This window comes from Rhipicephalus sanguineus, chromosome 4 (assembly GCF_013339695.2).
Source record: "Rhipicephalus sanguineus isolate Rsan-2018 chromosome 4, BIME_Rsan_1.4, whole genome shotgun sequence".
NCBI classification, from domain to species: Eukaryota; Metazoa; Arthropoda; class Arachnida; order Ixodida; family Ixodidae; genus Rhipicephalus; species Rhipicephalus sanguineus.
In genome coordinates, this window is record NC_051179.1 from 113,450,986 (window position 1) to 113,478,055 (window position 27,070).

Consider the following 27,070-nt stretch of genomic DNA (forward strand, 5'->3'; position numbering starts at 1 on the left):
TGAGTTTGCCGTTTACGAATAGGTATTATTTTTAACGATCGGGATGGGCCTGTGAAAGTTGACGCTTGCGAACCGCCAAGAACGATATGCACGAGTGCTTAACAAACTAATACTGTACACGAACTGTACAACAATGCACACGAACTTCTGACGTAGTTCACGATTATAGTTGCTTCTCGTCGTTTGGTTAGCTTTCATTTACTTTTCTCTCTTTTCTTGTTTATGTTTGACTCTTGTAGAATTAGTATATGTCTGTTTACTGAGTTTTCGTGCGTCTTGGTGGGGAAATGAACATCTCAACTATGTTTTCGGTTCGCCGAAACTAACGTACGGCTCGCCTTCCTACCTGTTGGCAGACGTTGAGCACGGAAACGCCGCGTTATGTTGTAGGCGAATTTTTTCCTCAAATTGTCAGTTTGTTATATTATGTCAGTCGATCAACAACAACCTATACGCTACATCGCAGCCGGCTGTACCGAGAAGCAGTTAAGTGGATGCCAAAGACAAATATGAGCGAACGTGGGCCGTTAGAATATTATTTATACTCGAAATATTTCGCGGCGGTTATTTTCGTGCAAGAAAGAGTTCCCGAAGAAGCCGGGAATGAAGGTCTCTGCACTCCTTTTAGCACAGCTCTGCACTCTTTTGAAAACGTGACTCGCAACTACGTTTCCAAATACGCACATCTGGCTGCACATGTCACTGCATGCGGTTGCGAGCCACGTTTCCAGGATGCCAATATTTTATGAAGCAGTAAGAGCTCCACTGCTCGGTTAGCTTTACAAGCCTTCTTCATAAAAACGAATAACCTCATTTGTGTCAGCGCGGCTTTGATAGGACTGCGTTCTTCGGAATATAATTTCATGCAGGGCGCCCTTGTAGGGCGATCTGTGGTTTTAATATGTTATTTGTTGGACCTCTAAGCCTTCCAACTGCGGCGCGGTTAACATCGAGCCAAAAACACGTCTTGCAACATGAAACGCTTTAATGGAACTAGAAAAAAAAGAAAAAAAGAGGGCGAGCCAGCGCTGCCACGTGAGCACGCGTCAGCTCGTGAGGAGCATCCATAATGGTGATGTTTGGTCATCTGTAGACCAATGACGAAGAAAAGGAAGTCACAACAGTCTCCCGCGCCGACGGATGACGTTAGTTGGCTTCCAACGGGTAAAGTAGCTGTACGGGCCGCTTCACAACAGAGCCGTCGGGCAAGCGTAAAGAGCAGGTCCTGACAATGCTGTCGCGTCCGCTGGTCAGTTCCTCTATGCGGGCCAAACTCCACAGTTGCCTTGGAAGCTGTTTATCTCCGAATAGAAGTACGTTGCCTTTCTTCAAAGAGTCATTTCTTTTGGCTTGGTTGGATGTAAAGTTCCTGAGTTCATTAAGACACTCTTTATACCAACGAGACCAAAATGCTTGTAAATCATCTTCTCGCTTGCTCCAAAGTTTCTTCAGTGCATCGTTGGTAGACTCGGTGTTGATTTTCAGTTCGTAATGTGGTAGCGTTGTCAGTCTCCTTCCAAAGAGAAAATCTGCTGCAGATAGGGGGTACGGTTCATCCACGTCGTTGAACACGTAAGTTAAAGGTCGAGAATTTACCACGGCCTCCACTTCTGTTAGTAGAGTAACTAACTCTGTCCGACTGACAAGCCGTCGCCCAAGCATCTTCTTCAAGCAGGTTTTTACAGAACGAACGAGTCTCTCGTAGAACCCGCACCACCAAGGAGCGCTCGGGCAATTGAATTTCCATTCAGTAATGTCGAAAGTTGGGCGAGATGGTGATAGTTCATGATTACATATGAAGCAGCGCACGACGACAGGCACAAAAGGAACGATAGAGACACCGCTGCACTCTCAACTAGTTTATCGTTCGCCAGAGCTTCTGTAGGTCCTTGGACGCTTTGACGAATGTTTGTGCGTTGTCGCTGTAGATAGTGTGACAGAGGCCCCGCCGTGATACGAATCTCCGCAGTGCGCAAAGAAAATTCACTGTGGTCAAGTCTTCAACCAGTTCCAAGTGAACAGCTCTTGTCACCGCGCACGTAAAAAGAGCGATGTAGGAGCGCTCGTGGGGATGCCCTTTGATGTATAGTGGCCCCGCAAAGTCAACTCCACTTACGAGGAACGGAGGGGCTTGAGTAGAACGATCCTGAGGCATACAAGGTGAAGATTGCTCAACAGGTTTACTCTGTAGGCGTTGGCAGGTGACACACCGTCGTATCGTTTTCTTCACAGACTGTCGTGCTTGAAGAATCCAAAGTCGTTCTCGAACTTGAGTCAGAGTGTCTCGAACTCCCCCGTGGAAGACCTTTGCGTGAGCATGATTGATTGTCAGCATACTGAGGTGCGAGTCTTTTGGTAGGAGGATGGGATGGCGAGAACCGTACGAGTCGTCAGCCCTGGGAGCTTTTCCTTGTATCCGAAGAAGCCCGTTTTCGTCTATGAACAGTCTAAAATGCCCAAGTGGGTTTTGTAGAGGGAGCGGTTTCTTGTTCGCGACGCAGTCTGCTTCTTTACCGAAGTGAGATATCTGTTCCTCTCGAAGCAAATAGCACTGCGCTTGTTGAATTTCCTCAGCAGACAGCTCCCCAGACCTATCATTTTCCTTCTTCAACCTTTTGGTATAACGGAAGACCCATGCCGTTACTCTTAAGTTCGGTGAGGCTGCTGAATCGTTCAATTTCAATCAGCGATGGCAGCAATGGTCTCGTATTAACAGCATGGGTACTCACCTTTAGTTCTGTCTCAGCTGCCTCGAGCTTTCCGTTTTCGATGTCGATCTTTCCCCCGTACACTGGCCAGCACGTATCAGACCTTGCAAGCCATCTAGGTCCAAACCACCACAGCTGCGACTGACTCAGTTTGAGTGCAGACAAGCCTCGAGTGAGCAAATCGGTGGGGTTTTCTTTTCCAGGACAATATCGCCATCTGGTATACTCAGTCAAAGTTCTGATTTCTTGCGTCCGGTTCCGCACAAACTCCTTCCAGGTAACGGGATCCTTGTTCATCCAGCAAAGTGGGGATCGGACCAAAATGTTGCTTCACCAATACCAAGGTCGCAATTCTTCACGACGTAGGCGTACATTCGGGCTGCAAGCAATGATGCCATCAATTCCAGCCCCGCTAGAGTGACCGTCTTTAAGGCGCAACTCTGGTCTTTGCCATCAGTAGCATAGTCCGGACGGTGCCACTGTAGTGGGCCGTACGAAGGTAGGCTGCAGCCCCGTATGCCGACTCGCTTGCGTCAGAAAAGATGTGGAGTGCTGTCTTTTGATAAGGGCCTTCTCCGCCGGCTGCTAGAAACCTTGGAATACTGAGGTCACTAAGCGTGGTTACCTCCTTGCTCCATTTCAGCCACACAGCAGACAATTTCGGTGGAAATGTTTCATCCCAGTCGAGGTTTTCCTTCCATAGATCTTGTAAGAAGATTTTCGCCCGTACTAAGAAAGGTGTAAGAAACCCCAAAGGGTCGTAGATCCTTGCAACAGCCTGAAGCACAAAGCGTTTTGTAATCCGATGCTCCTGTATGAACTGGAGGATATACTGGGGCTTGAACGAAAAGGTATCCGTCTTCTTGTTCCAATGAAGTCCCAGTACTTTCAGAGGTCCAGAAGGTGAGCAAAGCTTTTTCCTGTGAAGTGATTCCTTGTTCGAAGGCGGCAGATACTAGAGGATCGTTGCTGGCTCACTTGCGAATGTTCATGGAAGCTTGCCTGAAGATCTCAGTTATTTCTTTGTGCATCTGGATAGCTTCTTCAGCTGTGTCGGCTCCAATAAGAAGATCGTCCACATATATGGAGCTTTGCAATCGTCGAGCTGTCACAGGATAGAGGGTTTCTACGGACCTGAAGTAGTGCTTCAAAGTAGCAGTCAGTAGGAAAGGACTTGAAGTAGCTCCGAAGGGCACTCTAGTCATTCTCCAAACTTCTATTTCCGGCATTGGGCTGTCCACTTGTGGGGAACAGGGGCGTAGCCAGAAATTTTTTTCGGGGGAGGTTCAACCATACTTTATGTATGTACGTGCGTGCGTTTGTATGTGTGCGTGCCTATATACGCAAGCAAAACTGAAAAATTTCGGGGGGGGTTTGAACCCCCCACCCCCCCCCCCCCCCTTGGCTACGCCCCTGGTGGGGAAGTTTTGAACCACAAAAAGCGGAGCGCGTCTCTGTCTGGTTCCCTGAGGCCAATCTGTAGGAACGCCTTCTCGACATTAGCATTCATCGCTACCTTGTAGCGTCGGAAACGAAGCAGTAGGGTCACTACTTCGGGATTTAGATTTGGGCCAGCTTCCAGGTTATCATTCAAGGACTTTGAACCAGATTCGTGAGAGGATGCATCGAATACGATGCGTACTTTCGTAGTAGATCGGTCCTCTCGTATTACAGCTCGATGTGGCATATAATACAGGGGTCGAAGTGGATGCTCTTCTGTTTCCGGTACTCTTTCAGCAGATCCTTCATCGAGGTACAGTCTAATAGTCTCATCGTATCTTTTTAAGAGCTCACTGTCCTTGTTAAGCTTCTTCATCAAACTATGCAGACGTTTTGTTGCAACTGCATAGTTCTCTGCCAGGTCAATCCTTTCCTTCCACGGTAGCGCGACTTCGTACCGATTGTCTTTCTTCTTGATGTTGTTCTCGAAGTTTTCCAGCACTGAATCGGCGACCTTCGTTCCTTCGTGCTCGGCCTTGATGCCGATACTTTCAAGATCCCAAAACCGAGTCAGAAGTTTCGAGATGTCTTGCTCTGTCACCGTGGCTCGAAGGACTACGACACTGGCACTCTGTATTACGTAGGTTGTAGCATACAACGGCCCTTGAACAGTCCATCCCACCCTTGTCTCGACAGCTTTCAGCTTTTCGTGCACAGGCTTCACGGTACCAGTTACTAGATCCCAATAATAGTCTGAACCAATGAGGATCGCAATCTGTTTGTCTTCAACTCCTTGCAGTGAGAGAGCTTGCGTATCCAAGCGCATCTTGTTCATTTCTCTCAAAACGTTTTCTTCTCGTACCGGAATGCATTCACTGCATATTGTGTCCACCACCAGCGCGTCGATTGAAATCGGAAATTCCTCTTTCGCAGGGAGAATCGATACTCGCACCCTCTGCATGGTTTTCCGCGCGTTTTCACCACCGAACACGCCTACGGTCAATGTCTCCTCTTCTATTACTTCGCAGCCAAGTCTTTGGAAAGCTTTCGCCGTAATGAAGCTCCGCTGACTTCCGCCATCGAAAAGGACTCGGTAGCGACCAGATGTTTTGGTTCCTGATATGGTGGCCGTCAGAGTCTGCAGCATAACGACTGAGCTTGCATGCTTGGAAATTAGATTGACCGATGCAGATAGCACCTTCTCCTTGTCGCCGCTGATGTCTTCCGATGCGCAAACGGATGTTGCGTGCCTTCTCACGCACTTACCACATTACAGCCGGCTTCTGCAATCTTTCGCCATATGGCTCTGCTTTAGGCAACGGAAGCACCTTCCGGCTTTGGTAAGCATCTCCTTTTTGAGCGAGAGGCTGATCTCCTTTTTGTCACATACTTCGGCAGAATGCTTTTCGGAATGGCAAAACAGGCACTTCTGCGTACTACTAGCTGAGCTTTGTAGAGCAGCTGTCGTGGAAATGTCTCGTGGATGGCAGGGCTTTAATTCTCCTTTCTCCGGGGTGCGACGACTTCTGTGTATCTCTTGTTCGGCCACAGCTTCCCGACAAGTCAGCTGAAGGTCGAAGAATTCCAAAAGCAATTGAAGCTCGTTATCTTCTGGATTCGAAGGAGCTGCAGCTGATGATGATGCCTTGCGCGCATCGTGAAACCGAAGTACCATGTCAGTCGGGAGAACTCTTCACAGGATTTCTCGCAGCATGGTGCAATAAGTTGTCGAGTTCGTGCCAAGCTCCTTGAGGCTTCGAATATGAACCTGTACTTTGTCGTAAAGTTTCCTCAGCTGATGGACGTCTGCTGATGACGACATCGGTTTGAGGTCCAGCAAACCTTGTAGATGATCTTGAACAATGATTTTATTGCGATAGCAATTATATGGGCACTCTCAGCTGTTGCCGTCATGTCGCTCTCATATCGTCACGTCATTGTAGGTCAGCTGTTGGCGTCACGTCATTATAGGTCAGCTGCCAGCTCGTAAAAAGATCACGTGCTACGTGACGCCAAAAGGCAAAAAAAGAGCGTTCCACACTCGCCGCCACGGCTGCGATCGGCGCTGACTAACATTCCTAGGTTTAAATGCACATATATACCCCATAAAGTGGACGGGAGGATGACCGCCGCCGTAGATCAGTAGTAGAGCATCGGACGCGTTATTCGAAGGTCGCAGGTACGGTCCCTGCCGGCGGCAACTCACCTTTTCGTCCACTTACTTTCTTTACATGTATATCTTAATTACTACGAATAACATCGCCTATACTTTCCGTTGCATTATTGTCTGTTAGTTCTCCTTATGATTGCGTCTAACAAAGAAAAAGAAGCCCATAAAAGTCATCATTCCTTCATTTATAGCGAGGGTCCCGTTTTGGCAGACTTGATGCCTTCAGGTAGTATGCGAGCATAAGCGTATCTACCGGGGGGGGGGGGGGGGGCAAGGGGGGCGCTAGCCCCCCCATTGCGAAATGTTGGGTGGGCGGAGCCCCCTCACTTTCGACAGTGGTTATTGTCGGCTGCAGACTGGGAAACTTACAAGTCAGGCAAGGTTTTAATTGAGCGCAGCAATAACGTAGTTTTGTAATAAAATTTGTCCTACGATTCTGCTGTGACGACTGTTCTTGTGTCATGACCACGCACTGTAGGCTACCTGCGGTGCGGGCTGCCTATTCCACGCTTGTGCGTCTTGGGCTCTAGCATTGCAGAGGAGGCTATCGCTCAGCAGGGCCTCTATAGCATTGCAGCAATCTGTCATAATTTTATTTTGTCCTGCCTGGCCTGAAATTTAAGGAATCTGCGACGCAAATATGGGCGGAAACCAGTAAACGTTTTATAGCCCGATCAAACGCTCTCCTTTGTCAAGAAATTCAGTTTTTTTGAAAACGAATAGCATTGCCACTGCTGCACATTCAAGCTGCTGTGAGTTGATGAGTGTGCAGAAGTGTCTAGTATTTTAGTTGCGCCTAGCCAGGAGAGCTAAAATGGATTCCCACTTTAGTCTCCGATTAGCCTGCCTCACTTGGCTTATCGTATGGTAGCCTGCAGCGATCGTGGCGGCTTGTAACAAGGCAGTAGGCTCGAGCACAGTGAGAAGCCCAGCTTTCAAGTTTGCCCCGTTAATTGATCTACCTCACCAGGGAGATGATCAGCGTCCACGGTTTTCTGAACTAAGAAGGCTGCCTACCTGCAAAGGATTGTGCTTGTTCCTAATAATGTTTATTCCTCTCTACCTCTTTGTCAGCAACGATGAGTTCACAGGGAGTTGTACACGCGCAAAAACAGCTCAGCATCGTTATACTACAACTGAAAGTATATTTTATACACATATGAATCTATCTCGCCCGCTGCTATAACAGGCGCTGCAATGTGATTGGCGGGCAGCCTTCTTAAATTACGTTCAGAAAGAGACACTCTCTATCTATTCCAAAAAAAAAAAAGAGTTATTTTTCAGCACAGTAATGTGCTGCCTATTTTGCACACTTCATTTTAATCGAGAGCGGTGTTCGGATCAGATGCGCTTCTTGGCACGGGGTGCAGCCACTTGCTCTCCCCGCACTCCTTAGTCTGCTAACTTTACACAGTAGCCGCACTCGTGCATGCGAATCACAGTGGGGGAGCGATCGCGTTTCATGACGGGTGCTGACGTAACTTCTTTCCCCCGTGCCATCCCTCCCTGTCTAGCTTCCAGTGCGCTCATCGGCACGAGAAAAGAGAGAAAGCGCTGAGAGCGTGCGCTAAACCCCCGTAACTCCGCTCATTCTTCACGGATTCGAGAAATTTTTGCGGCAATCGATTCGGGAGGCAGTAAACTACGATACTGAAGTCGTTAGATCGTTACTTGGAAAAGTGGTTCATGACCCCTTTAAGAAAGATACTATTTAGAGGGCTCTAACAGTAAAGAAAGTGGCACTCGGCTTATCCTGAAGAGTTCTGCGAAGTACCTTGCTTTGTCAGCCACATGTTTTGTTTAATAAGTGGGAATTTAAGGTACTAGAGTCAAAGCAGGTTCTTCATACTCATCGTATCTACAACGACAAACTAAGGCTGGGAAGTTTGCTGATGGAATGCTCAGATGATCAGGTTAAATTGAGGTGTACTTTTAAAACTTGACGGTAATATTTCCGAAATGTTCTTAAACACTGCTGTGTTGTCGCGGTATAGGGCGACCCAGCCTGCACAATCTGTTTGTGCAGATTCTTCCTTGATTTAAAACAAACAGTTTTGAAAAGCAAGTCATGTGATCAGCTCTATGAATATAAAAAATCGCCTCAAATATATATAATATATATATATATATATATATATATATATATATATATATATATATATATATATATATATATATACACGGCGGACAGAGTAGCGACGCCAGCCCCCCCCCCCCCCCCCCCCCCCCCCCCCCACTCGCGAACGAGTTGGTACGCCACTGTATGCGAGGGATTATTGGTCAGCTGCCAGCTCGTAAAAAAAAAAAAACGCCACTCCTGCGCGGAAAGCTCAGCACAGTCGCAGCGAAGGCTCGAAGAGCGGCATTTCTTGTGTCGTCCTTTTTTCGTGTTTCGTGTACGTGTCCCAACTTGGTGCGATCTGCCATTTATCGTAAATAGGCATTTATAGAGCCCGTTATGAACTCTATCGTGGCTACTAATACAAGTAATAGAAACGTAACCACTACGCCACAAATAATAATTTTTGTAAAGTTAGGAAGCATCCACCACGGCATTATTCGTCATTCTGCGGAGCAGAGAGGTACCATCTGTAAGGCATTATGTCCGCTTTGTTGATGACGGTTGATGACGATGAAGAAATATGGCTGAGCACTTTGTAATGAGTTCGAAGCTTTAAACGGCCCACTAGTTACGTAATTCGCATTCTGTGACGCCCGGTCGTTATTTAACTCTCCCACCAAGCTTCATAACATACGTTAACGCGTGAAAGAGATAGAGAGTGAATTAACTTTATTGAGACCCTGAGGAAATGGATCATGGGTGCCTTATGGGCTTCCTTGGCAACCAATACAAGTGCACTTGCGAGGAACCCACTACGCTATAAATATCATAATTTTTGTGAAGTAGGGAAGCAGTCACGATGCAAGTTTTCGTCAATCTGCGGATAACCGTGGTACCCGCTAAACACCTGTAAGGCATTATGTGCACTTTGTTGATGCTGTGGCTGACGACGATGAAGAATTATGGCAGAGCCCTTTGTAATGGGTTGGAAGCATTCAACAACCCTCTGGTTGCGCACTTCGCATTGTGGGACGCCTGGTTACAGAATTCGCGTTGTGTGACGCGTGGTTGCTATTTTATTCTTCTACCACACCACATTACACATGTTAAAGTGCTTCCTTCCTTAAATGGCACCTGTATAGGGTCATTTTGCAAAGCATTTTCAAGCACCGGCATGGCTCTGAGGTAGAATACTGGGCTCACACTGAGAGGGCCCAGGTTGGAACCTCCTTCCGTCCTGGATATTTTTTTTATTTCGTTTTTTTTTTTCATTTCGCGCGATAGTGGTTACGGACACCGGAGGCGGAGGCGGACAACTACGGCGCCAAAAACGGCCATTGTTGCGATCTCATAACAGCTTTCGCTGTAAAAGATCACGTGCTACGTGACTCCAACAGGCAGAAAAAAAAAGCGTCCCACACTCGCCGCCATGGCTGCAATCGGCTCTGACTAACACTCCTATGTTTAAATGCACATATATACCTCATAAAGAGGACGGGAGGATGACCGCCGCCGTAGCTCAGTGGTAAAGCATGGGACGCGTTATTCGAAGGTCACAGGTTCGGTCCCTGCTGGCGGCAAGTTATCTTTTCGTCGACTTTACTTTCTTCGCATTTATATCTTAATTACTACAAATAACATCCCCTATACTTGCCCTGGCATTATTAGATGCGAAGTATCTTAAGGCGGAGCTCAATCCGGTGGTGGTGGTGTGCGGCGTGACCACCCTTACTGCGCATGCGCATACCCTCTCCACATTCCCTCTCCCATACCCCTCTCCCCTCTCCCTTTCCACTCTTCCTCTGAAACGCGGGCTAGACATGCCGAAATTCTCTCCTGCGCATCGCCGCGATGAGCTCGAACGCATGCGCGTCCCCTCCCCTTCTCCCTCCTCTCCTACGCTGCCTCCTCTCGCCCGCCTGTCGACCGCGTTCCCCGCTCGCCCTGTGAGAATTAACGGCCAGGCTAGATGGAAGATACGACGCGCGTAGCGTCCCTCTTCGCGTTCCACGACGCGAGGTCGGTAGCATGCCCAACGAACGCCAACGGAACGCGATCGTGCAAGTGCTCCGGCTTCGCATCGCCTCATGGTCCCCTTTAGCGGGAGATGGTGTAATTTTGTCTGTTAGTTCTCATTAACATTTACCATTGTAAGGAATATGTAACTCTTGTATATTTCCTTTTTCAATCGACGCATATTTAGTTTTGTTGTGGAATTGATAACAAGAGGTCCCGCTACAGTTTTTAACTGGGACCTCTTTCCGTATAATTTATTCTGTTATTTACTGCTTTGAAAAAACAATAAACTTGAATATGAGCTTGAACTTGAACTTGCTGAGTATTCCAATAGCATTCAATAACCTAGCCGCTTCTGGCATTATTCGACGATTCCATCTGAGAAATTACTATACGCCACCTTCATTAGAAAGAGCCAGATAATTTTTTTTGTGCCAAGAAAGCAATGAAGATGTTGCGGTGTGGTATAACCTTCAAGTCACTAAATATTGTGGAGACAAAGTGGTAAGACTTGCGCTGGCAGTTTATTACGAAGCAGACTGCCCACTTTGAAATGCAGTAAATATGGTTTAAATACTGAACATCGGACAGTCCTAAACCACTAGTAACGGTAATTTTTCGAACGCGTTTTCATTAGGGCTAAAAACACGAGCTTTTTTTCGCGCTATAGTGACAGCCCTAGTGTCGTGATACCTCTTAGATGTACACGCGCGAAGCAACAGACTGTGAAGAGAGACGACGCATAGGAGACGTAGTTGCTACTTTGTTGTAATGTAACAGATTAAATTACTTCCCCCCATGTGCTCCCCCCATTAATAACGCGTTGGGATGACTGGACGATCGGCCACTTTGCATTCATGTGCTACCACAACACCGTCCCAATTGCTCGTCGGCCCACAAGGCAGCGGAAGAATTTTTCTGCTCCTCGAGGACGACGGTCCTCTGCGTTGGTTTTGTTCTTGTGTCTTCACTGCACTCGTTATTTGCGCCTGCTCTTCTCTCCGATTTCCTTTCCATCTTTCTTTCCCTTTCCCCCTCCCCTTAGTGTAGGGCAGCAAACCCTTTATATTTCCTTCCTTCCTTCCTTCCTTCCTTCCTTCCTTCCTTCCTTCCTTCCTTCCTTCCTTCTTTATTATTGATGAGCATAATTCTGGAAAGCATAAAGTCGAACTCCTAGCTTCTCCATGCACTCCTTTCTGACATATTTCTTTTTTCAAGAGTGACAGTCAACTATGACCACTGAATATTGTTCCCCCAAATGGATCAAACAATTACAATGGTTTGCAGTTACAAAGTCGTCGCAGAGTTGAGCAACGCCTTGAACCGTACGCGGTGATCCACCCATCACTGGTCGCGGAATGGCAGACTACATCACTTTCTTGTGTGCTGTCGTGGCTGCATTCGTAACAGTGCAGTCGACACCAGTCGTGGGACCATCCATTGAACAGGCTGAGCAACGTGTGCGGGAACTGACCCAGTTACTCAGTGACATCAAAGGTATATGTTATTCTCATCTGGTATACTGTAAGGGCAACTAAGCACCGGTACTCAGTTTGGCATTCCCGCGCGCGCGGGGAATTACGAAAAAAAAAACAACATATGAAAGCTCGTGCATGCCCGTGATCAATGTATGGCATTAGTTTCTGCAGCAGATATCTATGAGTATGTGTCGAGAATAAGTCATGAAATATGAAGTCGAGAAATCATATTGGTCTTAATCATTATTAAATCATGAGCAAATGTGTTGAACAAGCTGGGAAGAATAGCGCATATTAGGCATGAAATCAGCTAAACCGACGTAATGATTGTCTGAGAAAAAAGACAACTAAACACGGCGAGTTACGAAGAAACTCTCCTAGTGGGGAAACGTCATAAAGTGTGCAGCGTCTTTGGAAGTTTTACGTCGTTCAATGAAAACAATCCTACCTGTACGAGAACCGCGTCGCAGTGAGATATTTCAGTTACGCTTAGCAATCCTCAGTATTTCTGAGTCATTCTTATGCATTATAAATTTGCTGAAACTTTGTGAAGATAGCTGAGCCATTAATTTCGACTTATGTATTCTACAAGCTTCTGAGTCATTCTTCCTCAATATCGTTTCATGCTCTCATTGTGAATGATACTGAGCAATTTTCAAAGATCAGTCATTCTGAGTGAATCTCCTATCTACGTAGTCGCTCTCAATGTTACCATATCAGTGGTACTCGCTTTGAATTCACTTTGGCCGCTCTCATTTTTTTCGTAATTTATTAGCTGAATTAAGGCAGTCAACTCATAGTCCCTGATTAGCAGCAAGTGAACTAACATAACCCTCACTGCATTCATCGTCTCTACGTTTTAATTTTTTTATTTTCTCAAACGGTTGGCCTGTCGGCCGTTCAGGGTGGGTCGAAAGCAGTCCTTCAATTAGTACATTACATGAAAAAAAAAACTTGAAAAATCTGCATAAACGATGATAAGTGAACAGAAAACATAAGCGTACATAAGCGAATTCTATTTGACGGCTTATAGAGCCTTATCTAATACCATCCTCATCGCCGAGGACATTATTTATTAATGTAACATTATGCTGCGACAGCTAGGTGCACATTCGTTGAGCTCTACGACTTCATTTTCTTATTCTGTACAGCTGCAGTTCAGCCTCGCCACTGCACCGACCTCTTGCACGCTGGCCAGCAGTCAAGCGGAGTGTACAACATATTCCACAAGGCCGCTGGACCTCAGGGGCAGAGCGTCTACTGCGATATGGACACCGATGGCGGAGGATGGACGGTAAGGACGACCGTCGATGAACACTGTACTAAACAGAAATCAGTACTACGGCACAATATGCAGAGTACAGAAAAAGTATTATTTAGACAAGCGAGCATACGTGGTGCCGTTGGCAGCCATGGTGTACAACGTTACAAATATAGGAAGTACTTACGCGTATGCCTTAGAAGCCAATGTGCTTGCCGTAGATAATTAGAGTGGTGAAGTTATTATTTGTCTTGTTGCGCAGTTTCAAAAAGACGAATCTGTACCGACCCGATTAGCTTTCAGTGCTATCAACCGGCGTTGTTATTTACGTACACGAAAGCGATGTCAAAGCGATGTACGTGATGGCAGTGTCGTGCCTGTTAGTGTCACGATAATTATTTTTGTTTCGGGACATTACTAGGTACGGGATACACGGCACGCGTACTTAAATATAATGCTACAATAATATATGGAAGTTCATGTTCATTGACGAATGGCTGATACATGCACCGCTCACTTGTATTTAGTGCGGTAATAACAAACGTTTCCTTGAGTGCATTAAAGGGTGTGATGTACGCCATGATTAGTTGAATTTAAATGGAAGAAGGGGAATTCAGTGAAATAATGTTTTCTTACCGGAAAACGATGACGCGTTAGGTACGCGTGTCGATTATTTTGTGAGGTAATAAATTATGCATTCACCACGGTAATTAACTGGCTATGGCATTGTGCTCGTAAACTCGAGGTTGCAGGCTTGATCCTGTACTCGAGGACTACACATTGATGGCGACAAACTGGCAAAACGCCCGAGGACACCGATTTAGTGCGTGTTAAAGAAGCCGAGGTGGTCGAAATTGAACAATGGTGGTCAGCTCTACAGCGCGCCTCAGCGCAAAACACCAGAAAATATTAGGGGCGAAGCTCCTTATAGCGGCACCCGTTCGTCCCTCGTAGCGTAGTATGTAACCAGTCTTACGCTTTGACCTGCAAGGTGGTGCCGGTGGGAGATTTTTCCTGTGCGTTGTTGAACAATAAAAAATTCGCAGCGTTAGCTAAAAGCCGACTTCTTCTGTCTCTCATTCCCATTAGCAGCCATTCTTTACCTCCAAGGTAGTGCCTGGTGAGATTTCTCCTGTGCGTGATTAAACAATAAAAATTTTGTTCGAAACGCCGTTGATTGATGAAATAAACCAACGAAAGACGCCAGATGTTTTGTAAAAGCAAAACGAAAGAACGCCAGATGTTTCTAAAGCAAAACGAAAAGACGCCAGCTGCTTAACGAAAGATGCCAGATGTTTTCTAAGCAATGGTTTTCTAAACAATGAAAATTCACAGCGTACATGTAAAATTAAAGTGCGCTGCAAGTCGTCATAACTCATCGAACCTTTAGTATAAACGCGCCCGATCTCACGTCGGTGATGATGTACTGGGCAGAATTCACGGAAGATTCACGGTTTACCGATGAACCTCCGCAGCTTCGCCCACTCATCATCATTCACTCCGTGGATATGCTGTGATTTTTTTTAAGTAGTGCATTTTGTTTAGCGTGGACAAAATGGCTACCTAAGAGATATCGACCTTATCTGAATCTCTCAAGGTCGTTAATTATGTTGCGAAGGAATATTAGATCTGTGCAAAGTTAACGTACCCTAATGTAATGCGCAACAACAACATGCTTTTTCACTTCGTAAAGTACTGAGAAGCAAAACATGTTTAATCACCTTCGTGTACTTTGCTTAGAGTGCATAGGTATACACATACGACAGATTTGCAGCTACCAGGCTGGAAAGGCTCCCTTTAAGCAAAGGACCACCGGAACACACCTTCGAGGCTCTGAATATCTTCGTATTAAAAAACAAAAACAAAAAACTGCTCAGCAATTCCGCAGTGACGCCGTGTGTAACAATAGTGCACGTGTATGCAATGATACCGTCTGTGAATATTGTCAGGAACTGAATGCTCACTTGGCATATTTGGCTTGTTTTCATTGTATTCTGTTTATTATTAGGTGATTCAGAGGAGAGGCCAATTCGGCAACAGCGTGTTCCACTTCTACAGAAACTGGACCGAGTACGCCGACGGCTTCGGAAATGCAAGCGAGGAGTATTGGATCGGTAAGACGGACTTAAAAATTGCGACAGCTTACGAGGAAAGCTGTGAGCAGTTGAAAGCAGATTTGACGGAATTTCTAGGAAATAACTTTTCACGCCTAAGATGAAGTCAATAACGAAAGACCATAAACATGTACGCAAGATCTCTTAAGAGGACGAGGAGGACAAAAACAAGAAAAGAGAGATAGACATAGCGACATCGTAAAGGTGGCCTCAGGAAAATTTACATAGTAAGCACTGAACACACCTGCGTTACCAGAGTGTGAAATTTCTAAGTTAGGTAATATTGGATGACAGCCGACGTATATGGGTCACTAATCTGTCTCCTCATTCACGATGCAGCGTGCTTAATTTGAATGGCTGCTGGAGTTGCGTACCCTTTGCGACAGAAACAGCGCCGACTTAAGAGACAGATCGTTACCAAGTGACTGCAAATTATGGTCGAAACCGCCAAACACACATCCTTCAGTAAAACTTCTTTTGGGCCTAGTTGGTACCGGCTTCCATCCACGCAGGAAACAAGGCGCTGCACGCTCTGACCTCAGACGATGATACGTTTACCCTGCGTGTCGTGTTGAGCAACAGAACGGGAGAGACTGCATTCGTCGACTACGAGAGCATTCGTGTTGGAAGCGAAGAAATCCTGTTCAAGTTGCAACTGGGAAACCTCGTGGGACCGGAAGGTAAAGTTGCTGTGCTTACTAAGTGAATTAATGTTGAAATTTCTTGTGGAATGTGACGATTCGGATCTCACACCATGTTCATCGAACATGTCAGCTTAGATGAATACGCTAGTGCGCGTTGCGTATTTACCCTACTACATTGTCAAACCACACGATAGGGCTTTGCAGACTGGGTGTCGCGCGGCTAAGCGCAAGGGCCATTCGATTCCCGATCCCGGCGGTCGCATTTAGATGGGGCGAAATGCAAAGAACACCTGTGTACTTAGATTTAGGCGCACCTTAAAGAACTCCAGGTCGTCGAAATTGATCTGGAGTCTCACAATACGGCGTGCATCGTAATCACGTGGTCACGACGTCCCACTGCCGTGACAGTGGAGTATCCGAAGCGTTGAAAGTCTAACTCTTTATTGGGGGAAGCTGCGTCAGCAAAGTATGGGAATCGCACAGTGAAACGATAGCGGCGAGTGCAGTCGTCGGTAGTCGAAAAACTGATCGGCGACGAATTGCGTCAACTTTTATACCTACACTGCAAACCGTTTCACACCCTTATAGGTGTATTTGCGATAAAACACCTATCGTACACCCTTTTTTTCTGTCAATATTATCCGAAAGGGTGTAATGTCTTCTTTGCACACCCTTCGCACACCCTTTTTTCATTTTTGGGTGTACAATGGGTGTATGTTCTGTTAAACACCCATGGGTGTTCTTTGGATTTTACACCTATGGGTCAATTCACGCAGTGAATTGACCCATAGGTGTAAACAGGTATCGTTGTACTGCTGAATGCAATTAACAGGAGACATTGAACACCACGGGCAACGCCTCCTGAAACCACGGGTCACCACCCTGTTCGACAGAGCGTCTTGGCACAGGATACTGTTTCACGAGGCACCTGAGTGTGAAGCTACCTGCTCGTGAATCAGTAATGGTTCACCTTGGTCTGCTAAGCTTGCCACTCAATTTTCATTCTTTTAGTTGCGCATCACAAGTCTGCTGTAATTGCAAAGACGCATGTATTTTGCCTACTTTATTAGGCAAGTGGTAGTGAAAATAAAATATAGCATTGTCGTGCCTGAGGTTCTGAATGCAGTGAGTCAACTGATGTTACTTATTTTGAGCTCACATATATTTAAGCCTTTACATCCAGATTTACTTTTGAGAAATCATTTCCAAAATAATTTCATTTATTGCTTGATTGGATTGACACGTTGAATGAATGCCCGAAATACATTCGGAATAATATATGTATTTGTTTAGCATTCATAAGCATTTGTTCAGTTTAGAGACAGTTGGCTTCACTGCTCTGTGATCATCGCAAACACCTCTCCTAACGCTTAATCTATAGCATACATATACAGTGAAATCTCGTGGACGCGATTCTGCATATTACGTTTTTTAGCCTAATACGTTTTCGTTTTTATTTCCTGCCAACATCCCTTGAAAATAATGCATTTTCATGAGTTTAATACCATCACATTTTTGCCAAAACTGGATAATACGACCGCGAAAATGGATCTTGACCGATATATCGAGAAATCCTGCGTTTATTCTTCGCTATGACAGCTCGCACCGCGTTCCAACAAGCCACGATCTGCGCGTAGCAGAGCCGCTGAGACCACAGCAGCACCAGTTTAGCGGCGAAAAGATCGCTGCTAGGCGATCTTTTTGAGATTATATATATACATATATATTGCCGCTTTGTGAGGGCCTCCCCTCCAGTAGCCCTGGTTGTAGTCAAGCAGCCCTTACTGTGTCGTCGCAATGCTTACTGCGATTCGAATACACTGTGTAAAGCATAACAAAACATAACACTGCCGCAGAAAGAAAGCTGCGCCCACGCGACCCAACAACGGCCGGGGCGCCAGCTCCTCTGCCGGCGCAGCCGCCGCGCGTGCGCAGCGCGCGGAACAGCTCTATCACCACGTGACCTAAGCAACGCGCTCAGACACGCCGCCGGACTCCATCGTTTTCTGCGTGTGTTGTGCATCGCCTCCCGATCGGTCGAGTTTTGCAATCGGTGTGTTTCGGTTGTTTGAAGTGTGCGTGCGCTGTGTGCCCGTCCTTTACCTTCTGCCAGTGCTGCTTATTACGAAGATGCACTATACTCAAAGGGAGACCTGCAGCTTCATATCGTGGAGCACTCGAACTGAAACGGTATGTACCACTATCACGTTGCTACGGCCAGCGCTTTGTTAACTCCGAGAGCGCGATCTAATGCCGTTAACTAAGCTTTTCTTAACTGGTTGACGATCGGTGAGCATTTGTTAACGTAGCGAGCATATGTGAGTGTATTGTTTCATCGGGATGAAGGCAAAGTTGTGTGACATTAGGCGCGGGCAAGCTTTGCTTTGTTTGGCGTTGAAAACAGTGTGCGCATGCGCGGCTTGTGATTCGGAGGGGGATTCGAACGCAGTTGTGGCGGTGCCCTCCTGTCGGCGGTGGTGTTGGAAGGGGGCCCCGCTCTCGATGAACCACTATTTTGATTTAAGAATAGTTGGGTTGTGACGGCGCCTGTTACCTCTAAGCGTCAAGCGTGTCTAAGGCGCGTATGCTTCGGCCTGTTGGTAATTCAAGTGCATTTCTTTGGCACAAGAAAAAAAAAAAAACAGGACAGAAAACAACGACGTGGTGTCCGCGTCGTTCTTTTCCGTCCGTGTTCGTTTTGTGCGCTAAAACTACCGTGATGCTCGGGTTGATGCGTGTGGGTCATTTTAACGCAGCATGTTGCTTCGTTTTAGGTACGCCGCGCGAAGCTCGCCTAAGTGCTAATACATTCCGTTTCGTTAAATACGTACCGACGTTTTAATTCATCCGTAACATAGGTTTCCTGATAATGCCGGCACCCGTGCACGGGGAGCCGTTCGTTAAACTTGACTTGTGTTCGAATGAATTTTTCATGTCTGTGTGTGGCCGAATCGCCTTAACTACCTGAACTGTGCAAGCGCTAGTTCGAGCATCATTGTGCACTGAGACGCGCGCAGGGTTCCCCATCAAGGGGGAGGGAAGTAGGAGGGTTAATCGCTGCCCCCTCCCCCCGCCTTACTAAAAAGTCAAAGTATGCAGGCAGACTTTGCGCCCCCCCCCCCCTCTGTCTGAATTGACTAGGGGGGTGCGCCCCCCCCCCTTCGTGCGTACGCCTGAGTGCCCGCGTTCGAGCGCAATTTATTTTATTCTATTTGTTTCCATTATGTCTAGCTTTCATTATGTTGTTGTGGTTATTAAGAGTTATATGCGCCTCGCCTCGCTGTGGCGTTGTAACTTCGCTAAATACTTTTACGTGTACAAACATTAAAAAACGCAGTTTGTACGACCACCTCCAATGATATTATTTGGTAAAAGACAAGCCTAATGATTTATAAGACATTTGATTATAAGATTTATAAGACATTCAAGGCTGCAACTTGCAGCCTTGAAGAGAAGTCCTTGTGCAGAGTTTTGTTTTATATGCTTTTTATCGCTGTGCAGGAATCCTTCATGCCACTAAAGAATGCTCCTTTTTCTTTAAAAATGCGGATGATATTTGTCAATTAGTACTTTCTCTTTCCCAAACAAGCTAATTGCACGTAGAAAAGCTGTTAATTCTCTCCAGTTCCATATGGGCCATGTTATGAGCTTCATTTTTGGATGGTACTATCGTGAACAATATGAGCTCGAACACGTGAGCGCGTGGCGAACAGCCTTGAGCCTTACGTCGGCTGATTCGCAGCGGCGGCTGTCGGAAACAAAGCGGAAAGGGCGCCGCGCTTCCACTAGCTGTTGACCCTGCCGCTTCGATATTGTTGATGCGAAACAGCATCTTAGCGAGTGTCAGTGGCCGCTAGCGGTGATATGAATTCCCATCAACGCGAACAGCCACATCAGACTAGGTAGCTGCTGAGATATCGGCTGTGACGTAGCCTGCCACGATGCGCAGGCCATGCTTGCGCATCGGTATCTCGGTGGTGTCGGCTGAGGATTTTGCTGCGCCTCATTTATTTATTTTGTTATCATTGCTAGCGGTCATTGGCACGCAATCAGCCGACATCTCGCAGCAACGCTAGCGAGGCGGGAGCACCAACAGTCAGCGGAACAGCGCCCCTCCTCTCCCCTCCAGTTTCGGCAGCGCCATCCACGTATCACCCTATCTCAGTTTTAAGGCTATTTTCCACGGGCTCGCATGTTCGAGCTCATATTACTCACGATAGTACACGGTACAGAAACTGTTATTTACTGAAACAAATAATTGAAGTTTGCGTAGCGCTTTCCAGACAATGATCTTTTTATTTTTTATCATGCAGGGAGCGAGCGTTCCAATAACACCTTGCATTGTGTACGATGGCCCCGATCTTCCCTATGCAAGCAAGCTTTTCCTCCATGTGGAGAAAGAACTGCTCTTCAGTGGGTCCAATGCCGAAGAATGAGTAGCTGCACTCATGGCAGCACATTGGCTGTTAAATATCGACTGCCATCACAAGGCGTTCAACGTTCTCGTCGCTGTTGAATGGCTCCTTCTTGGCCAGTGGGTAATGACTCCGAGGACACAAGTAGTAAAGCTCCTGAACATTTTCAAGAAAGCCTAGAAAATAGGCCTTAGCTTCTGCTTAAAGTATGTCGCCACCTGTGATTAACTCGAGCTTAAGCCATAAAGTTATATTTTCATATGGTAACGAGTAGTTATTTGTTTTACATTATACAGAACCGAATACTATGGCGGTACTAGTATTTCATTTCAATTTCTTGCTCATTTTCTTGTGACATTTTAATACAAGCCATACTGTCTCTGCCGATTTCAACATGTTCTCACAGGTCATTCCACTTTGTGGTTATTGGCTTAGTTTTTATATTCAAAGGAGTTTGTGACTTTTTTGCAGTAGTTTTAATAATTGAGATCTCTTGCTATTGAAACTTTTGCTTAACAAAACTGCCAGTACTTGTCAGTGAAATCATTGCATCGAATATTGTTTCAAATTTATTTTTGAGCTATATGGCAAGCTTTAAGTTTTGTCAATTTTTTAAAGGAAATAAATACTCGTTTTATTCAATTACCAATGATTCTGTTGTCTTTGCTTGGAAAGGGATAATCTTTAAATTTCTCTGAACATGCCCGTGTAAAATTTGATTGAACTGTTGTCATGTAGGTAATGCTTCTGCAGGGCTGTCGTGGTCATAACGTCTCTATTCCCATGCATTTCCTGCATATTACCGCATTCAGCATGCGCTGCAACGTGCGCGTTATGGCCCGATTGCTCACTTTTTTGTGTTGGAGCCACAATCCATTGCTTTTGAGAAAGTGGGAAATATTTCATAATTCCAGCAATGTGCACAGTTTTCTACTTCACTCGTGTACTTTCCCAGAAAAGAGATAATATGGAGGCCTCCTGTCGAAAACGACATTCTGAGTCCTTAAAATGTTGCGTGAGTTGTCACGGAGCATTGATACCCTGCTCGTGTATCAGCTACAGCTGTGTGATGACAGTGTTTACCCTACTAAGAAAGTCGACAACAGGCACAATGGTGTGGGCATTGCTGGAAATTTGAAACTTTATCAATCCACTTTCTCATCAAGGAATTGCACATTTCTGAACTATCTCTTTAACAGGAGAACGACCAGGCCGTACCTTGTGTGTTCCAGTTGATTTCAAACACATACACTGATGTTATGCAGCCCATTTAAGACGATGGCACCTTATTTTATCAACTGCATAAGTGCAGGTATAAGAAGTGGCACCAATATTTCCCAGGGCAACTACAGCGGGAAAATTCATTCTGGGGTGTGCCCAAAGGGACCAGGTGTCTGTAGTGCTCCAAGGGGGCTGACAGAGAAGGTTCGTTTGTGCTTCTCCCTGTAACTGCTATCCTTTCGAGGGCGGTTTCATCTATTATACCCCACTCGCATGGGTGTAGCTTGTTCTATGACCCATACTGCACTATACGCCTGTGTTACAATGAAGCATGTTAAATTGAATTCCTCATTATGAAGTGGAAATAACGCCCTTGCTTCATATTTTGACACAAACGCCTTGGTCATTTGTGCTCCATGTCATTTGTGCTCCTTGTTTGGCGGCATACGCGATGCCGCTCCGCACACTCGAGAAAGGTAATTGAATACCGTAGAATTTGTCTCGGATGTACGAGCTTTGTGTTTATAAAAGCTTGACTTTATTTTGTTCTATTGGATAACTGTGTGAACATCTTGCAATGTGTGTCAACACATTTTAGGTAATGACTGTATTCAGTCTCGATTGCACTGTATATGTAAGGGCCATATATGCCGTGCTTCATATGCACCATAAAATCAGTGCTGCTGCCAGCATTTTCCTTCTGTGGCAAGAGCCACTATAATAGGTCATGCGCCCTTTAAAGGACTGGCTAAAGGGTAAGCTTTCTAGCGTTTCAATGGGAGCCAACTGGGAGGGGGGAACCACTCGTATTATGGAAATTTTTGCCTGGATGTTTGGGTGTAATTGTGCATAAACACCCTAACGCCCTTTTTCTCGTTTGGGTGTAATGTGCTTTTACACCCTACACCCTTTTTTTCATTTGGGTGTAATATGCTCTTACACCCAACCACACCCATTGGGTGAAAGTTTGAAATTACACCCATTGTATAGGTGTAATCCTGCTTGGTACACCTATTTTTTGGGATGTAGGGGTGTGAGTTATAGACACCAAGTTACACCTATACGGGTGTAAAGTGGTTTACAGTGTACGCCACAGTACATTCTAGTGTGATCACTGATTCTCGCGTACAGTCTGGAAGGCGCTCAAAGACACGCGTCAGGCACGCAATGTTTGTAGAACAGTCGGTAGAATATTCGCGAAGCAGCATGCAAATTGACGCGCGCCCTGCGCCGAGCAATATAGCGCCTCAGAAGAAAGCTAGAAAGGCGGTCCTCGTGAAATAAAAAAGTGAAACGTTTCTTCCCAGCAGCAGTGCTTATTGTGTAGTGATATATGAGAACTTGTACAATGTCTATCCGTGTTTGACAGCTATAGCACCGTTTGACGTGGATGCAGCCATGTTGACGCCTAGTGGCATGCCTCCATCGCGACGAATAACGCCCATAATCATGATTAAACCGTTGTGGTAGCTGAAGTTGTGAACATATATTTGGACACAGCGAATCGTGAATCCCGCGTGAAGATGACATCAACAAGCTCATAATCAACACTGGTACCCGATATGCACTTCTTCAAAACGTCGTCAATTAAGCGGAGAAACGGCATGGTGTGCGCGTTCTAGCAATGGATAACCGACGCCTGCGCTCATGCATACACTACCACACTGCGCTTCAGCAACACGGGAGGCAGAGGTTCGTAGCCTCAGCTGCAAACGCGTGTGTCCCACTGGCCTCTGTCTCGCTCCACCAAGGCACGACATTCGCCCGCCGAAGTCATGTCCTTTCTGCAACGCGTATTGCAGCAGTTTTGTTAGTCGGTGCTCTCGCAATCGAAGCAGTCGGCGGCTGAGAAAGCCCGTTGGTGCATGTGGAAGCTGCACTACTCCGATGAGCCGGCGCTCGCTCACACGAAGCGAAAGACAAAGAACGTAACTGCGTCTAGGGTGCCTCGGCGACGTCAGCGCGGCCAGTGTCCCTCGCTGGTATCGAGACGAGTTAACCATGACCTCCAATATCGCGCGCAGCCTCGGAGTAAGCGCTAGTAAGTGTCGATCGTGACGCATTACTTCTTTTCACCTCTCACAGACGGCTGCACCTTGCCGCCCCGCCCCGCCTACCTACACCGCCAACAAAGAGCACCGTGCGAAAGAGAATGTGTGAAAGGTATAAGGCGCGTTCGTAAAGTGTCCAACAACTGCCAAGTTAGCTTAGTCGGTTGAGCGGCGGCCACTTATTGTCGCGGCCGCAAGGTCGTGGGCTCGATTCCCAGCGGGGGATCTTTTCCTTGGTTCTTTTCTTTCTCACCCGTTGGAGTCCATTTTATCAACGTCATATCCGTAATGGATGCACTTGGTGGACCCGCGCATAAAACACTTTCGTGTTAAAAAAGCAAGTTACCCCTGTCAATATCGCGGTTTGAGCACGTAAAACTCCAACAAGGTCTTAGCAGAATCTGGGACCATAACAGAAGACGCGACGTCTAATCAAGCTTTTGTAGGCGAATTTCCTCGGCGGGTTAATCCGTGCCTTTGGGCGGATATCGGTGCCAGGGTGTGCAGAGCCGGTCGTTTCTGAAGCGCCGGTTCTCGTGGTCACCACTTGTGTGACGACAGTAGGACGATGACGGGCGGCGTTTGTGGAAGGAATAGGTTTTGTCCACGGATGGGGGTATATTGAACACGGCTTTCATGCATGCCCACATAGTATATTGAAGTCGGCTTTCATGCATGCCCACATAGTGTCGATACGGCCGCATCTTTGCAAGTATACAGATTCGTTAACAGCCTGACACTTTTGAGCCCCTGCGAGTCGGCTTGTAGGTCCTAGCCGAAATAATTCATTTTCTGCTGCACAACGTGTGAGATACGTGTCTAGCCCGTAATAACTGTCTGCGGCAAAGAAAAAGCTCTCGTCCTTCAAGATCGATGAGTCCTGTCGCGGCTGTTTCATCTCGGAGGCCATTGTTTCAACAATAAGTGACGCGATTCGACATAGCTTAGAGAGAATGATTGTTTCATTCAGCGTCTGCAGCGTAGGTATCGAATCATCTGTTCATGAAGAAATGTGTCGCCTTCAATGCATATGCAAAAGGTCCACGCAATGTCACCAGGTTCCGCTACATTTCCGCACGATGCTATTGTGGTCTCTTAGAAAAAAGTGTGTGTGTGTGTGTGTGTGTGTGCGCGCGCGTGTGTGTGTGCGTGTGTGTATGTGTGCGTGCGTGCGTGTCTGTGTGTGTGAGTGTCATATTTGAGGCTTACCACGTTTATTTCCACTACGCCTCTTTCGTACTGCTGAAGTCGCGCTAAATTTTTATTTTCACTGGAATCTCAATGAGTATCTGCACGCAAACACACCGCCATCTTGACAAAGGGAATTATCATGCGATTATTTTGAACTACGGCCGGGCTGGAGGAGAGATGCGCTTTGCGCACCCGTCGGGTTTCCCTCTAGCCCGGCCGTTGATTGAACTCTAAGTTTTCGCAAAACCGGAGTTTTCCGAACATGTGCAATGCTCGATGTCGACATTACAGGGTGCCTTCCAGAGGAGTTTCATTCCACGATTACGAAATATTTCAAGAAAGCTTTCATGAGAAGTGTAGAGCTTCTATATTTTTTTTGTATCGCGCGTAAGACGCAATAATATATATAGTTAAGGTATATTATCATTACTTCAGCACAGGTATGTAGCCCACTGGTTAAGACACTGTTCCTTTGGAGCTTTGGGTTCTGGGCTCAAACCCCAGGAACGGCGATAACCTTCTTTTATACATTTATTTCTTTATATCGGCGATCGTCTTACGTGACCGACAGACGGACACAAGGTTTTCTCGTTCATTCGACACAGAAATGCCTACGCATTCAAAAAGATTCTGGAGTGAAGCTCTCGCAACGCCGTAAATGAAGCCAAGCGCTTGCCCGTCATTTACCTCCGAAACATGCCCTGTTCGAATGGTGCCCGTTTAAAGATTAGGTGATTTTTCTTTTTTCAGTGTAATAATCTGAAGGTTAATTATGAAAGAAGAAGTCGCTGTTCCTGACGAAAACAGCATGTCGTGTTGAGTACTGATGAAAGAAAGCGGTAACCTAGACACACATTGAGGAGTGTCTGTGCGGAAAAAAATTGCCATATTAAACGCGTAGGTCGTGGGAGAAAAACGCTGCCTTTTCTTCACTGTTGGATAAAGGTTTATGGTGTCTCTGCCGAAAAAAAATCGCCTCTTATATGGAAGCTGCATATAAGAGGCGTTTATTCAATAAAATCTTCAGTTGTGACTACAGCGCATGTCCGCTCTTCTCCGCGTTCCTCTGTATTGGTTCTAGCGCTGCCTTTCTATGATCAATAACTCAAACCAACTTGCCTAGCTCTCTGTTATTCTGCAGTATACCCTTAGATCGTGACGATGAATGTGGATCGACGTCTCTATTGCCGGTAAAACTCAAAGGACAAGCAACTACAGAAACGTACGATAGAGTCAGAGTTGGTGGTAAATGCATGTCGACAAAATAAGAGGAACGCAGTTCGGCACACTCGCATGCACGCACACACCCGCACATGCAACCATTCGAGACACCCACAGGAGCCTGGTTCGGGATGTGGGCCTAAGCGAGTGCGCTAAATTGCGCTCTATTTTCTGGAGCCGAGTCACTAACTCTGCCAACAGTAATTTCTAGAATACAATGTTTATCGATCTGGCTGCACGTATACGTCGCTGCAAAGCCGGTAAAATATATAAAGAAATAAAACCGACGCAAATTGCACATGTCTAACCACTTCGCACCTGATGATTCGTTAATCGTCTTTTTTTTCAGGTTGGGACGCGCTATCGAACGGCAACGGTCAGAATTTTTCTACCTTCGACAGGGACAACGATGTGGCGCCATCTGAACACTGCGCCGTCAGGTACCGCGGCGGTTGGTGGTACAACAGGTGTCATCTCGCCAACCTAAACGGTCTTAACCTGAATGGACCGCACGACAGCTTCGCCGACGGCATCGAGTGGAGCGTTCGTGGATACCCGGTCCGCCTGTATCACTACTCATTCCCGAGCGTGCGCATGATGATACGACCCACTGGATCGCTTATAGATCGCCGAAGCAAGCTGGTTTCTCCACCTCTAGTCTGAACTGGGCCAATAAATGTGCAACAAAAACTTTTCCTCGCGTGGATTCATTCTGACTTTTACTGGTGGCAACGAAACTGCGCCACAAGATCTTCGTCTTGCTGTTCACCTTTATACTATGCGGTTTGTGTAGATGGTGCACCTTTTGTTCTCATTCAGTTGCCCCCCCCCCACACACACGCACGCACGCACGCACGCACGCACGCACGCACGCACGCACGCACGCACACACACACACACACACACACACACACACACACACACACACACACACACACACACACACACACACACACACACACACACACACCATCGGCAGAATTCGACATCCCGAAGTACGCTGGATCGGCGGACGATGGACCCGTAGAGGACTGGTTCCACGTTTTCGAGGTTCGCGTTACCGCTGCATCATGGTCAC

General features: G+C 46.5%; 1 protein-coding gene across 1 annotated transcript in view; it reads left to right on the top strand.

Moving 5' to 3' along the window:
* LOC119391520 (uncharacterized) overlaps positions 1-26,686 on the top strand; it is a 44,267-nt gene extending 17,581 nt beyond the window's left edge. Inside the window, exons 7-11 of the mRNA XM_049415310.1 lie at positions 11,726-11,893; positions 13,026-13,168; positions 15,144-15,249; positions 15,762-15,929; positions 26,342-26,686. Coding sequence (XP_049271267.1) covers positions 11,726-11,893; positions 13,026-13,168; positions 15,144-15,249; positions 15,762-15,929; positions 26,342-26,655 — 899 coding nt within the window. The 3' untranslated portion in view covers positions 26,656-26,686. The remainder of the gene's footprint in view (positions 1-11,725; positions 11,894-13,025; positions 13,169-15,143; positions 15,250-15,761; positions 15,930-26,341) is intronic.
* Positions 26,687-27,070: the final 384 nt, after the last annotated feature.